At 40.5% G+C, this 15,255-nt stretch overlaps 1 protein-coding gene across 1 annotated transcript in view; it reads left to right on the forward strand.

The window, feature by feature from the left end:
• The first annotated feature begins 9 nt into the window (after positions 1-9).
• SLC18A2 (solute carrier family 18 (vesicular monoamine transporter), member 2) overlaps positions 10-15,255 on the forward strand; it is a 28,068-nt gene continuing 12,822 nt past the window's right edge. Inside the window, exons 1-8 of the mRNA XM_009875318.1 lie at positions 10-106; positions 1,871-2,222; positions 9,610-9,668; positions 11,534-11,617; positions 14,026-14,118; positions 14,530-14,619; positions 14,728-14,771; positions 14,847-14,907. Coding sequence (XP_009873620.1) covers positions 88-106; positions 1,871-2,222; positions 9,610-9,668; positions 11,534-11,617; positions 14,026-14,118; positions 14,530-14,619; positions 14,728-14,771; positions 14,847-14,907 — 802 coding nt within the window. The 5' untranslated portion in view covers positions 10-87. The remainder of the gene's footprint in view (positions 107-1,870; positions 2,223-9,609; positions 9,669-11,533; positions 11,618-14,025; positions 14,119-14,529; positions 14,620-14,727; positions 14,772-14,846; positions 14,908-15,255) is intronic.

Below are 15,255 nucleotides of genomic sequence, written 5' to 3' on the forward strand. Positions count from 1 at the left end.
TTCAGCCTCCTCCGCTGGCTGCGGGAGAGCCGGCAGTCCAGGAAACTCATCCTGCTCATCGTCTTCATCGCCTTGCTCCTGGACAACATGCTGCTTACGGTAGTCGGTAGGTAGAGTGCGGGGTTGGGGCTGGTTTTGCTCCCTTTTGGGTTGTTTGTTAGGTTTTTTTTCCACCCCTCTCCCGATCTATAATCTCCAGTGGCAGATGTACTCCCTGAATGCATGATTAGTGCTCTCAGACTAAATATTTTTAAGCACTGATTTTTTTTTCCTGTTTTAAACACATTCTAGGTGTTGCAAATAGACAAAAAGTGGCGCTTTATTTCAATATTAGTTGCAGGATAAGGAATGGTATAAAAAGGTTTTCGTAATTCTTTTTCTTTCTGCTAAACGTCACTAATGCTTCACAGAACGACAGATAACAGTATTTTTAGCTCATCATCGTTTTTTCTCCTGTGGTCGCGCAACTGAAACAACAGGCTAGATAACACTGGAGATGCCTGTTTCCTCGAGATAGTCCCTCTTCCCCCCACGTTGGTTTTAAAATGATAGGTTAATAAGAAAACTATCTAACTGGGTTTTAAGAAAAGCACTTCTATGAGTTGGTTTGAGAAAATAATCAAAGTTTTGATCAAGGATGCAGCTTTTACTGGCGTCAGTGTCAGAGAGGCAAGATTTAAGAATCTACTCAAGTAAAATTCTTGAACACTTTTCAGTGCTAGTTCTGGAAGTCCTAGTATTCAAGTGTTTATATGAATTTAAAGAAAAAGGTTCAATGAAACCAGTGGTTCGTGGCTGTGCACACCCACACAAGTGCACATGCTTCTCTGGGAAGTGAATGAGGCTATGCAGAGCCAGCTCTTGGACGATGCTGCAGTGTCAGCTTCTCAGTCAGATTCCTGAATTTCTTGGGGGACTTCAGCTTAAAAGCTGATACCACAATGTAGACCTTAACTAAAAACATAGATATTTTTATCTAGTTGACTTTGAATTTTTTTTATGTAAGCAAACTTTCTTGTAAAGTTATTTAATTACTTATTTAGTAATATGTATGCTAGAAGGCCTAGAAATTATTATAGTTTGCAGACTTACTGAAAGAGTAGGCTTTTTCAGGAAGAAGTGCAAGGCAAGGAGGTGTGATTCTGTCCCTAATGTTAAGCTGAATGAACCTGACATCTGTTTCTACAAACTCTGAAATGCTAATTTCCGAGCTACATATTAATGCAATTAAGTTGCAGCTAAGATTCCAAAGAGTATCAAGAAAGTTCCTTCTGGAAGATATTTTCAACACAATTTTTTAAAAAATAATGAGATATGCAAACAAAATAATCAGAACACGTTAGTTCTGATTATTTACTATAGAAGTACTGTGTGTTTTTACCTTCTTAAGGATATGACTTATAAATATTTTTGTGGTTTATTCTAGAAATGCATTTTATTACACTTTTTATATTTTGATGTAATGGTAGTCTCAATGCTTTTCTCATCTTTCGCATTTCACAATCTAATCAATGGCTTTATGCAGTCACCCACAACAGAGACATGGGGTTTGATACTTTTTGTATTTTTCTTTCTGAACGATGTCTGTACAGAAAATCTTTTGTTTATGAAAACTGGCAAACAATAAAGACTACCATAAAAGAACTTTTTGTTTTAAACTGCCCTTCCTGAGTTATGGGTGTGGGGTTATTTTCACACAAGAAAATTTCTCTTTCATTTCTGTGTTTCCACCATTCAAAATCCTTGCTAATGTGCTCTGTAGGGAAGCCTCGTATTTCCTAGCCAATACTAAGCAAACAAGAAAATTCAGTGATTCCATTTACAAATAACCTGATAGTAAGATGCCAATATATTCTATTTGTTTTTCCAGTGCCAATAATTCCCAGTTACCTTTACAGCATCAAACATGAGAGAAATGCCACAGAAATCCAGACTACTAAACCTAATGTAGTCTCAACAACGATGGACAATTTTCAGAGCATCTTTTCCTACTATGATAACTCAACGATGGTTACTGGAAACGAATCTGATAAGACACAGCCCAGAGAGTTGCATCATACTCAGACAGAACAAATGACAGTAAATGTGACTCCTTCCCCGTCTGACTGCCCGAAGGAAGATAAGGACCTGCTGAATGAAAATGTTCAAGTCGGTCTCTTGTTTGCTTCAAAAGCAACAGTACAGCTAATCACCAACCCCTTCATAGGGCCGCTGACAAACAGGTACGTTACTTCTGCTGCATCGCTCAGATAGGATTTTATATTGATGTTTCAGTCCCATCTGGCATTTTGAACACAGCATTTTTAACTCAGTTGTGGCCCTGGCTTACTGGTCTTCTCACTTTATCTGGAGGAATAGTCTAGTGAAATATGTTTGGTGAATGCTTCTAAACACGTACGTCCTTTCCGAAATGAACCGGTAAACGGTGCATGAGCCATCTGATATGTTCAGTATCATACACTTTTCCTCCAGCTCCTGAGAGCTCAGGTTTTTAGAGAAACTTTTACTGAAATGGTGTTGAATAGTCTTTAGTACGGTTAATATGGGGCCAAAAGACACTGCAACATAGCACTGTGAATTGTTGATGTACCTGTTACACCTAACTTATGCAAACGTGGTATCGAAAACACAGGCAGGGTTCAGATCCCTCCCTTGGTCTTGTAGAGAAGTACAGGTCTTGGTGCGACCTGGTATTCAATGATTTGGAGTCTTCTGACTCTGAGGTAAGAATCAGTGGGAAATTCATGTGGACTTCAGTGAAAAATGAACAAGTGCCACACTTTGCCACCAAGTTCAGTGGATCACAGATTTCCATCAGTACATGACTAAGCCCAGCCTACAAATTGTTGTCTAAATGCTTGCCTATATATGATGTCTTGAACAAAATATGTTTCAATGGTACTCTACAGAAAATCTGTCTGAGCCAGGATCAAGGGTATAAGCACCAGTGTCAATGACTTACACACCTCTCTACAAATCCGAGCACTAATGATGTTTACACAGTGACTAAAAAGTGTTTATAATATCATTTAATGTTTTCAGGTTAGTAATTAATTTGATTTTGTTGCTAGCATTTGGTGTAACAGTTCCCCACAGAGGCAGCTGCAGTCCTTGGAAACAACATGAGATCAATCCAAATTGTATTTAGTCGAGTCACTAATTTTAATGTTTCTTATTTAAATTGTTTTTACCAAGGAGATTTTCTTCATTCAAGAAATAATATGCAGCAGAAGTTTATCCCTGTAAAACACTTCTGTTTAAGCAGTCAATGCCTATCATATGTGACAATACGCAAAACAACCAACACACTAGCACTTTGGGTTTTGAAGACAGAACTACCTTTATTACATTTTACAGCTCCTAAATATATTGTCTAAGTGTTGAATTTCAATCTAATAGAAGAGTAACCCACTCTTCTCTGCTTTTCTGATAGAAGAGAATGCCAACAAGTGGCAGTTCGACTCATGGTGTTATGAATTCAAAACCTGTACTCTATCTGTGGAACTGATCTACACACAAAAGCTTTAATGAGATAGTTTAATTTCTCCCCCTTTTCACCTTATCTCCTACTGCATACCACCTGCACAGGTAGAAGTATGGCATTGCAAAATTACTTTTCCACAAATATTGCTGCAAGTTGAGGAGGAAAGCAGATTTTTGTTACCTGGCTTTTCTGTATCGTTTTGTGAGGGTGTGATAGCTCATCCACAGGCAAATAATGTGACATCAAATAATATTTTTATAATAGTTCTTTAGGTATTCTTCTGGATTTTCCTAGACGTCTGAAGTCTTGCCTTGTTGATATTTACTTTTCTCTGTTAGCATCATCACTTCCACAACCTCTCAAAACAGGAGAAAGGCCATGATACGCTCCATGTCTTCGATGGCTTTTTCAGTAGCACGGTTATGTTGTACTATAGATACGATCTTTGCTCTTCTTTGGTAGACATCTGCCTAAGGAGGAAGGTGCGTGTCCCCACCAATGCCTCCCAGCGTGCCTGTGCATCTCAGGACTGGAGCCTGGTGCTGCCTGTGCCAAGGCACGAGGTAACACCTGTCCTCTGGAGCCAGCTGCTGGGACACACCTGACGTGTCCTTAGATTAGGCAACGGAGTGGCAGATGTTCTTGTAGCGTCGCATCATAAGATCACAGGATCACAGAATGGTTTGAGTTGGAAGGAACATTAAAGATCATCCAGTCCCAACCCCCTTGCCCTGGGCAGGGACACCTCCCACTAGACCAGGTTGCTCAAATCCCTGTCCAACCTGGCCTTGAGGACTTACAGAGAGGGAGCATTTCCCTTTGCTGTTAGAAGCCAAGTAGGCAGCACACTGGTGTGAACATCAGTGCTGTGAGCTATTTCCTCTTGGAAACAGCCTACAGGTTTTTGCATGGGGTTGAGCAACAGGTTTGCAAGCTCAGATGCCCAGCAAGTGCCAGAAGAAAAATCAGAGAGTGCATCATCCTTGTGTCCTGTGTGACAGACTCTTCTCTCATAGAGCAGAAATGAGGGCCTGAATGGTAAAGTGGCCTTAAATTAGATTTAAGGATTACTGGTTTTCTTTCATGCTTTATTTGTATCTTGGTATCAGAATCTGCCTTTCTTCTGAGAAATGTTTGGTGAGAAATATCAGTTAACACATTTATCAGTTAACTGTAGAAGTCGTCGGCAAAAAAAAAATCTTAGTTGACATTTCCTCATAACAACGTATATGAAAAAAAGCAGTGTGAAAATTGTAATCATTGCAAATGAAACAGAAAATATCTGGGTTACCATTATAAAGACTCTTCCTTACTACTGTTAAGCTGCCTAGTGATAATTGTTTTATGCTGTTACTGCTTTTGCAAAATTTCAGCAATATATCACAGCTTAAAGAGAATTGGTTGCTTACCTCAAGATTAGTGTACATGGTTTTTTAAGATGCCCAGTAAATTTGTTTTTCAAATAAGTGACACACTGCATTTGTGGTTTTTATTTTCCAGTCAAATACAGTTGTTTAAGAGTAATTTAGATTTTTAACCAGGTATGGAATTGTTACTGGCTTTCAGTAGGCAACGGCTCTGAGTGCTTGAGTTCGTACGGAATGCAACAGGATGTTCTATTCATATGAGTCTGTGCCAGTAATTACTTCGGTTTAGGTATTACGGGGGGTTTGTAGGCTATTTTCCCCTTTTTCTGTAACTACTGGAGGTATAGATTTTTAAAAATAAATTTCAAAATTGGTGTAATTCAAGAAGTAAATTGTGCTAAAAATATTTCTTTAAAGCCCCGCTCTTTTGGTAGAGTACTAGACAAAACACACAGTTGGCTCTGCCTAATCCTTTCCAGCGAAGAGAGTGGGCAAAAGGCTGTTGTGCTCTCTGTAGCTAACTGATACCCCCCCCCCTTTTTTTTTTTTCGAACTCTTACCAAGCTCTGTGAAGGAGGACATCCACTATAGCCAGTGGATGTCTCCCTTGTCATGTCTCTCTCTCTCTCTCAGTCTGAAAAAATATGTCATTTAGCTTTTTGCTTATCCAAGCCTCAAAAATCCTTTAAAAAAATAACAGTTTCATCATCATTTTTCCACCTGCCTGACTACAGCTTTGAACTTCTTTGCATGAGAGAGTCGATGTGACCGTGGTATGTGCATGAGCAACATACATGCCAGGAATGAAAAGAGAGAAGTAAAAAGCATTTGTAACTACTTTGTTAAAGTTCAGTTCCTGTGTAAGGCTTCCTTTCGGCGATTGAAATGCCCAGTTCTGCTGGTTGGACAAAGCCCCCCTGCCTACCCTGTGCTACAGCATGGAGTGTGGAGGTGCAGAACACGCGGAGCATGCTCCCTCTCCCAGCTGATCCTGCGTATTCTTCCTTACCTTCACACATGTTCAGCAGTTCATAACCCTGAGGGAAATATTATTCTTGCCATATGCCCTCCCTGATCTTCATGCAGTGAAGAAGACTGCCAGACTGCCAACCAGGACAGATTTGACAAGGGGTGCTTGCAGAGGTACCTCTGTAACAACAAGGTTGAAATAAGTGGATTTGCAGCACTGTAATTGATGGATAATTAGGCTCTAATCATCCACAGCTGCTAAGCTGGTCAGTGTAACCTTTATTTTACTGATGCACAGGATCCATCAATCAGTTGTCTTTTTGCAGGGTAACCTTGTTAATGGGTATAATCCTCCTCCAAACAGTCCTGCCATCTGGGGCCAAGGTGGGACTAAAATGGAGTAATGCAGGCATTCTCCAGCACTGGTAGCCTTTCCTCTGTGTCCTTCAACTGATGACTCCGCCTTTTTCAGAGGTCAGAAATACTTGTAGGAAGCACTTTTAGCTGCCTTGGTGAAACATGCTGGACTCTGCTTCAGGTTCTCTTGGAATTTTTTTGAAAGGAATGCCCAAGAGAATTACCTGCTTGGGTGTGGTAATAAGAAAAAAGGAGAGAGAAGACAGGCTGTAGTAGTCTCTGTTGTTACACACATGCGGGGGGAAAAAAATGTAGAGATAACTGTCATGGAGTATGCAGTGTCATAGCTGAGAAGTAGAGCTGCATATGCACAGGTTTCACATAGCAAGAACAAGAATGTCCAAGGACTAAGGGACAGAATCACTGAATAGTTGGCTGGCACAGGTAGTGCCTCGGCTTTTTGTGATTATTTGTGTTATGCAGTGCAATTGTTCTGCAGAAACTCTCAATCTGTGCTCTCTAATATCTGTCGAACAGATCAGGGAGTGCAGCTGCAGATTAGATGTTTCTGGTAGCACAACTGCCAACTAATTAGCACTGCTATTTCAGGCGAAGGCAGGGTTTGCTAAGATAATGCAGGACAGGACAATTTGCAAATCAAGCTAAATGTCAGATGGATGTGGGTAAGACTCCCCTGAGCAAGAACAACCACAACTTCTAGAGGTTCAGGAACTTTGTGCAAGGGCAGCACAGCAGGATTGTGCATCTCCAAATTGTGGGTGAAGCTCCAGGCTATTTTCAGCTTTTCAGATGATTATAATGACTTGTTCAATTCAGCAAAAATGCCTGTCCTGTGCTGACCCATGTACCTTTCAATCATCTTGTATGACAGATCACTAGTTCTGAAAAAATTAATTTCTGTGTGGAGGAAAAGGTGTGCTTTACACCTCAGTATGAGTGATAAAGCATCATGGTCTGCTGGGTAGCAAGAGTGAGACGTGAGTTCTGCTCCAGTTCTGCCTTCATCACCCTCTGCTACCTATCATTTCACACCTTGCTGTGATGTTGTTTGTCCAGGATTAAGGAAGAATATTGTCTGTGACTGCAAAGATTAAGAGCATTTCATTGAGCTTTAAAAGTGACTTCCAAAGTACTTGTTTTCTTACAGCCTTCAACCATCAGAAATTTTCCAAGTGTAGGAAGCCTGTTGGAAGAATTGAAATGGGTTTTAGCTTGACAGAATATCATTTAGAACTAATGTGACAGTCCTTCTCTTTGTTTAATTCATTAATGTTTATGGAATATCTCATCCCTCACATCTCTGATCTAGTGACAGAAACATGAATGTGGGAGACAATTTGGATGGCATTTGTCTTCATGCAAATAACTGAAGTTTATTTCAGTGTGCTTGGAGCAAATTGCTGCTCCAAATTGCTGATTTCTGTACTGAAAACAGACTTCTCCCTCGCAGGGTCAATCCTAGATACCTCTGCGATGGCCCTGACAGAAGCAGACACAAACCTACCTTACTTTGCAAAGAATAAGGCATAAGGGCACATTCAACTTTTGCTTTCATACCACAGAGAGAGATGGTGTCTCTCACCAGCAGCAGTAGCCACACCTCTAGGGCTTTTTTAAATCTCTGTAAGTTCTTTAATTGAAAAATTCGAAATCAAGGCAGTGATGGTCAATCTCTCTGTGGCCTGTTCTACCTCAGCCCGCTGGGAACGGAAGCGCACACTTCAGCTGCAAGGCAGATGAGAAGTTGGTAACAGGTAATTTTTTATTTCCTCGTGTACATAGCAACATCAGTGGAGATTAGCATCCCATTGCACAATACCTCCTGTGCAACAGAAATGTGTACCAGCTTAGAAAAATCATCCACTTTAAATAAGGCAGATAAATAAAGGTAGTATTACTTTCTTATAGGCCAGATATCAAGATGCTGAGAGATTAAAATGATTGTCATAAGGTCACAGAGGAAATCTGTGATAGTGCCAGGGATTTAATTTTCTTTGGAGATACCAACCCTGTTAAGTACCAGATGAGCAACTAGTCTCATATGATGTCCACTTACAAATTTCAGCTAGAAGAATCTGCACACTAGTTTTTTGTCATATTTTAATGTAGTGATGATATTGAAAGAAAAAATACTCTTCATTAGAGGTTTCTGTGGTGTGTAGCTATGTGCATGCTAGATTGTTTTCATTCACAAAACTGAGACAAATGTTACAGTGAGATATAATGAACATCAAGGCCTGTGCTTCAGAGAGTTTTCCTTTATCCAAGGTCCTTAAATGTATAAAAATAATATTTTTTAAAAAAAAACAAAGCTCAGAGTAATTATTTTGGTTTACCTATGTCATGACTGCTATTATTAAAAATTTAAAGGACCATTGTTGACTCTTCCATTCTTTGATTAACCTACTTCAGTCAATATTGCCAATACAAATGCCCAACACCCAACACTGACAGCTCCTTGGAAGTTAAAATCAATCAGGGCTCCTTTGAAAATCATCATCCATGACTGAAGAATTTGGCCATTAAACAGTGTCTTTGCAAATACATTTGAGATGCACAGTCTTACAGAAAAAAAAAGAGAAGCTATGAAAAAAGTGAGCTGGATAGAATATATAGACTCTCTTCAGGCTACCTGTGTAGTGATTTTGGTTCTAGGGTGGATTTTTAATGACATGAAAAATAGTACATTATAAAATTTTTTTTGTTGAAATTTCAGTTTTAGCTGCTTAAAAAATGCATTTGCTTTCCAGACAGAAAATTATTTCCTGGACATTTGAAATACTTAATAGCAATCAGGCATTTCTACAGGCTGTTTAGAGTCCTAATGAGGAAGCAGGCTGATGAAGAAAGCTTTGATCAGCTCCATTTTCATTCCTAAAACATGGAAAGCAAAAATATTATTCTCAGGCAGTTTGAGGTGCTTCTAGTGTTCTTGGCTGAGGCAGAATTCCCAATAAAGCTGTTGACAAATTTTTCCAGCAAAAAAGCCATTGATTTGACTGCGTCTCATTATAGTCATTGTCTCCTGACAGATGAGCATTGAAACACTGCCGAGGTATTTCAAAGTTGAGCATGCTCAGAGAAATCTTCTCTTCTCATATCCTTGGCAACCCCACGGAGGCCCAGAGGGACTTTCTAGGGAACAACTAATGGTGGAATGGGAACAGGGCAATCAGATGCTAATGAGAGAAGGATTTCTTCCAGGGATTTCACATACAAAGTCCGCTGTGCCAGATGAAAATGCATTTGTATCATGGACAAAGTTGATCATGTGGTTCACAATAAATAGTTCAAAGCCTCCCAAGGAACTAGAGGTTGGGTTTTTGCAGTGTGTCTGCTCACATGAGTAAGCCTAACTCAAAATATCAGTGAGACAGTCCCAGAAATGTGAATGTTCATTTTGTCTTCCAGAATAGGCTACCAGATTCCACTGTTTGCTGGCTTCTGCATCATGTTTGTGTCAACAATCAGTAAGTGTCCACATCTTATTTGGTCTGGTCCAGGTGTAACTTTTCAATAAATGATCTAAAATAAATCATCACTGGGAATTCTTGTTGATGTAGAGGGACTGATTTCCAAGGATACTTTAAGGGCAGCTGCTCCATATGAATGGTGGTGCTGATGAGATTTGACAATGAGTGTGCATCACCTTCCCTCCCACCTCAGCTGGTCTCCTTAGCTGGACTTTTCTCTCAAGTTCTTGTAATCTGAGGTGTTGCTCAGACAATTTTGAACTGATAGCCATGGGAAGGCTATTTCACAGTGCCCTTAACAACTAGCTACTGTAGGGGCTTATCAGAAAGAACGGGATGCTGCAGCGGCTCATGAGTAAAATATAAGTCAACAGTATCACAGCATTGCCAAACGTCTCTGTGGGATGTGCAAACAAAAGCATAGCCTGCAAGTCAGGTGAGACCATTTTTTCTGCTCTAAGTGACACTGATAAAGCCTGAGCTGGTGTTTTACAGTCAGTTTTGGCATGGCAAGTAGTGGCTCAAGCGGAAAGTACTGAGGAGAACATCATTAGGAGCCTGTGAAGAACAATGGAAGAACCAGGTTTGCGTCAGAAGGCAGGTGTAAGATGTATGGAAAAAACCAGGAAAGAAACAATTTCCCATGTCCACTGTATATAAGAGAAGGAATAACAAGCTTTAATCTGTGTCAATTTAGATTAGATATCAGGAAAATATTCCTAACAGCAAGAAGACAGAAGTGCCAGAGAAGAATACCTGTCCTAGAGTGCCTGACAGCTCTGGATTTTAGGAACATGTTAGACACACTTTGTTTGGGATACAGATAAAATAGTAATTCATGACAAAGGGGAGTACTGCTGGCATACTTTTTTCTTCTATCTTTTGCTGTCCCTGTGGATAGGGATTGTAGTAACGCGATGAAAAGCCCAAGAGGCACAATGCCACAGGGCACGTAGGAGAAGCACGTGTGGATCTTGTGTTTTGTTGGTGCGTGACAGCTTCCCCCAGCTATAACCTGTCTGGCAGAATTCCTTAGGTGGCCAAGAGGTAGGAGCTGAAAAAAGGTTTTTAAAGCCTCACTGTAGATTTAATGACACTGACCACGACATAGGCTCTACGAGCAGAGATGTGCTTGGTTTTGTGGGATGCTCCTACTTCCCAATGTTATGTATGGGGAATTTAGCTGGACTGAGGAGTGCCAGGGGCTCTGTCCCAAAAGGCAGAGTGGAGATAGGGGTTAAATCTCTTGGGGAGAGGTAGAGAGGCATGTCCTCAGGTGCAGATTTTCTGGTGCTCTGCTTGCTACAGCCCTTGAACAGCTGGAACTGGCTTCCTTGCATCTTCAGCCAGTGGTGCTGCGCATCATCCACTGCAGAGCTGGCAGCACCAAGGTAAAACCCTTCTCCACTCATTCATCTGTTGGAGGAGACATCGGAGGATGCGTGAATGCAGGGGTGGGGTTGTTAAATCCTGCTTTCCCCGAATGCTTGGAGCTTCAGACTGGGCAGCCTTAAATGAAGCACCACGGGGAGGCAGGGCTGGAAAGAAAGGTCTTATTATTCCTTCTGTGTGTAGCTGAATCAGAGCAGGATGTAATCAAATCTCAAGTAATTAGTTAAAACTGCTTGTGCATTTGGGTTCTGTGTTACCAGGAGGCTTAGACACTTGAGAGCAATTCAACACTGACACATCTAAATGCAATAAGAGAAAATAATGCAGTTAGCATTGAAAGTGGCACAAGTCACTGTAAACACTTCGCTGAATTGCATGAAGTTTTTGTGATAGTTTAAAGAAATCTAACTTTTTAAACTAGTTAGAGTTAACCTAATTTAAAAGATTTACTTCTGTTTTTTGTTCTGTAGTGTTTGCCTTCTCTGGAAGCTACACATTGCTGTTTATTGCCAGGTCCCTTCAAGGAGTGGGTTCCTCTTGTTCTTCGGTGGCAGGTAGGAAAAGAGATGACAGAGTAAAATACAGATCAGCAATTGGGTAATTTTTAATAACTTTCTGAATTGTATTTTGTGTGGAGTTTCAGTAATTAATATAAAAATCCTGAATTAAATAAATTTCACATTTTTTCTGTCTGTTTCATATCAAGTAACTCAAAGCAAATGTCTTCTCAGACTTCCTGGGTATTAGGGTGGTGGTAAGGTAAAGCACTAAATGAACTGCACTCTCCCTGGGATTTCCGTGTGTGCACCTTCAACATTTTAAATTCATTTTTAGCCATTGTAAAGGTCATCAGGAACTTATGTTGGTACTTTTTATTGTAGGGACAGCAGCTCTGTCTGTTACTGAAATTTCTGTTATAAAACATTGTTTTCAAGGACTTACTATGCTCTCTGCCAGGTTACCTGTACCAGGTTTCCCATATAAGGTTGTAAGTTTTAAATGAGTAGATGAAATAGAGGATGGGTTTTTGAGCCCAAATTGTTCAACCATTTCTGAGAGTGGAGAAAATATAATGTGTTAATGTTAGAACATTTCACAAGCTTTCCTTTCAAAAATTTCCTGTGATGGCAGCAGGGATATAAATTTGTGTGTCTTTTGACTTTGTCGGGAAAATTCCCCCTTCCAAGTTGGACTGCTATACAGGCAGGTTTCACATACACTCCAGAGAAACTCCTGGGTTCCTTTTGCAGGGGTTTTGCTGCAGCCCACATCTGGGCAGCACTGCCTGAGCCAGCTGCAGAGATGCAATGCCCTAAACTGAGCATTTGAGCTGGGAGTAAGAAGCATCGTGTGCTTAAGATGGGTTTGAAGCTGCACAACAAGCAGTGGTTAAGGAGAGAGATTTATGCCTGGATGAGCAGTTATTTTTCAGCTTTAACTCAGTCCCTGTGCAAGCATGCACCTTGAGATACAGCTGTCAGACAAGTCCGTGACTTTTTTTCACAGACAATCTACAAAACAGAGCAGAGGAGACCAAGAGATAGTCCAGCCCACCTCGTTCCTGAAGGCAGAATCAGCTTTGTATCTGTCATTTCTCATGCATGCTTGACAGGCATCTTCTCAGAAGCCTCCAGCAATGCCCTTAGCATCCAGCTTTGTGCTTAAGTACACTTACTGTCAGGAAGCTTTTTCTGATGTCTCATCTAAAGCTTCCTTGCTGTCACGTAAGCCATTTCTGCTTTCTGTACTTGAGAGAACATGAAGAACAGTTTCTTTTCTTTATCTTTGTTGAAAATATTTGTGGCTCTTTTTCATATTGCAAGGCTATTATCACATCTCGCATAATTTTCCTCTTCTATGGTTTTAAATTGAAATCCTGCAGTTGTCCCTCAGATATTTTCCGAAGCCTTTGCTCACCCTCATTGCTCTTCTCTGGATAGCTTCCAGTGACCCCCACTTTTCTTCCTGTGCTGCACCAAAACCAGACCCAGCACTCATAGAAGCTCTGACTCCTTAAAAGGAGCAACAGCAATAAGAGTCACTTCACATATCTCAAAGGCAAAGGAAACTTTCTATATTGTATTGCTGTCAATGATTTTTTTACCCTCCTGCATTTGTGCATGTGAACATTCCTACTTAAGTGTAAACCTTTGTGTTATCTCCTTTGTATCGCCTCCTATTATTTTTTCCCTGAGTATTTTTCCAGATCTCATAAATACATTGTGAGTTCTGATATTGTTCTCTAACTTGCTCTTCAACTGTTCAAGCAAACAATTTGAGGTCAACCACAATTTTCTAAGCGTGTTCATCTGCACAGGACCTCTGCTCTTTTGGTGCATGTGATGCATGATATTCACTTAATGATCAAACATGCAATATTTTGTTTTCTTATTTTGTTTCACTGTAGAGCTCTGGACTGTATTTACTGAGTCCTAGTCAAATCTTGATTTGAAAAGAAAATTATTAATTTCTATGAGGACTCTTCCACAGCATTTACCTCTACAGTGTCTGAATGCTTCAGAGAAAACACAAAGAAATTGGGCTTCATGTTTCCTTTTGTGAAATGAAGGCTTATCATCAAATGTGGAAGTGAGGCATGTGAAGACAAAGGTCAAAATAATCCTCTAATTTTGGACCCTGAACTTGAAATACTCATTTTCAAAGTAATGAAATGGGCTCATGCACAGCACTGACCACGTTTACAGGTGGGAGTGGTCCCCAGACCTTTGTCAAGTGCTCAGAATATAACTAACAGATGGTGGAACAAAGCTTTTCACAAGTATTCACCTAGTTGAAAAGCATCGTCCAAAAACTCTGTGAAAGAAAGACGGACAGGGACAAAGAATCTAGCAAATGAGAGTGTCATTAAATTACCTGAGTAATACTGTATGATAGAACCTCATTTTTCATTGTGCCTGTTCAGAAATTTTGATTGATTTATTTATTGATTTATTTATTTTAGGGATGGGTATGCTGGCCAGTGTATATACAGATGACGAAGAGAGAGGCAATGCAATGGGAATTGCACTAGGAGGCCTTGCCATGGGAGTATTAGGTCAGTGAGATGGAGGCTCTGCTGGTAAGAGAAACCACCCCCAATGCATGTACTTGTGATCTCTGAAAGCTGCAGAGAATCTCATCATGTGAAATGTTGCTATACTGTCTCTGGATTTGATACATGGTGCATGTTAAGAATAGTTTTTCCTGCAGCAGCACACTTCTTGCATGGATACATGAAGTCAGGGAATATTTTCTGTGATGTTTGGGGTTTGTTTACAGGCAAGAGTATTTTGGAAAGTGAAGAATATGGTTATTGTTACAGTCGATGAGTTTTGTGTTTAGGTGTACTTTTTAAAATGGAGCTTTTTGGTCACTGAGTGCCACTAGCAAGATGCCCAAAGCCTTGCAGAGGCTGTTTGTTCAGAACCGTGGCTTCACAACTGTGTCCTTTCTTTCTCGCTGGCAGTGGGCCCACCCTTTGGGAGTGTCATGTACGAGTTCGTGGGGAAGAGTTCTCCCTTCCTGGTGCTGGCAGCACTAGCTCTGTTAGATGGAGGTCAGTAACTATGAAGGGTCTGTATCACCAGGTAGCACATCCCTTTCGTATTACTACCACCGAACCCCCTTATTGAGGAAATGTTACAGTATTGATTTCTTTTCACAGCTGTTCAATTATTTGTTCTGCAGCCATCCAGAGCACAGGCAGAAGTAAGTATTAAGGTAAAACACTCTAGGCAACGGATGAGACTTTACCTTTCCTAATCCCAAGCTTTTGTTTCATAGAGTCAGAAGGGGACACCGCTACTGACACTTTTGAAGGACCCATATATCATTATTGCAGCAGGTACCAGATCCTTTTTTTTTTTTTTCTTTTTCTTTAGATCAACTATTGGTGTTATACCTGGTGTCCTGGAATGCCTCGGGCTGAGCTGGTTTAATGATATTGTCATTTGTTGGTTTCATTTACATAAAGCTCAAAGAACCTGTTGGTAATACGGGAGGAATATAGCAATAGAAACATAATAGGCAGAAAGTTTGAAATGTAGGTGTATTTCTGGCTGAGAGGACACTAATGACTTGTAGTTGCTTGCAAAAGCAATGAAATATGGCTGTGAAAGTTTCGGTGAGGCAAGTGAACAGGGCCAAGGAGTTTTGAGGAGGAGATTGCCAGCACATCGCAGGCACGTGTAGG

The sequence above is a fragment of the Apaloderma vittatum genome, unplaced genomic scaffold (assembly GCF_000703405.1).
Source record: "Apaloderma vittatum isolate BGI_N311 unplaced genomic scaffold, ASM70340v1 scaffold26828, whole genome shotgun sequence".
Lineage (NCBI taxonomy): Eukaryota > Metazoa > Chordata > Aves > Trogoniformes > Trogonidae > Apaloderma > Apaloderma vittatum.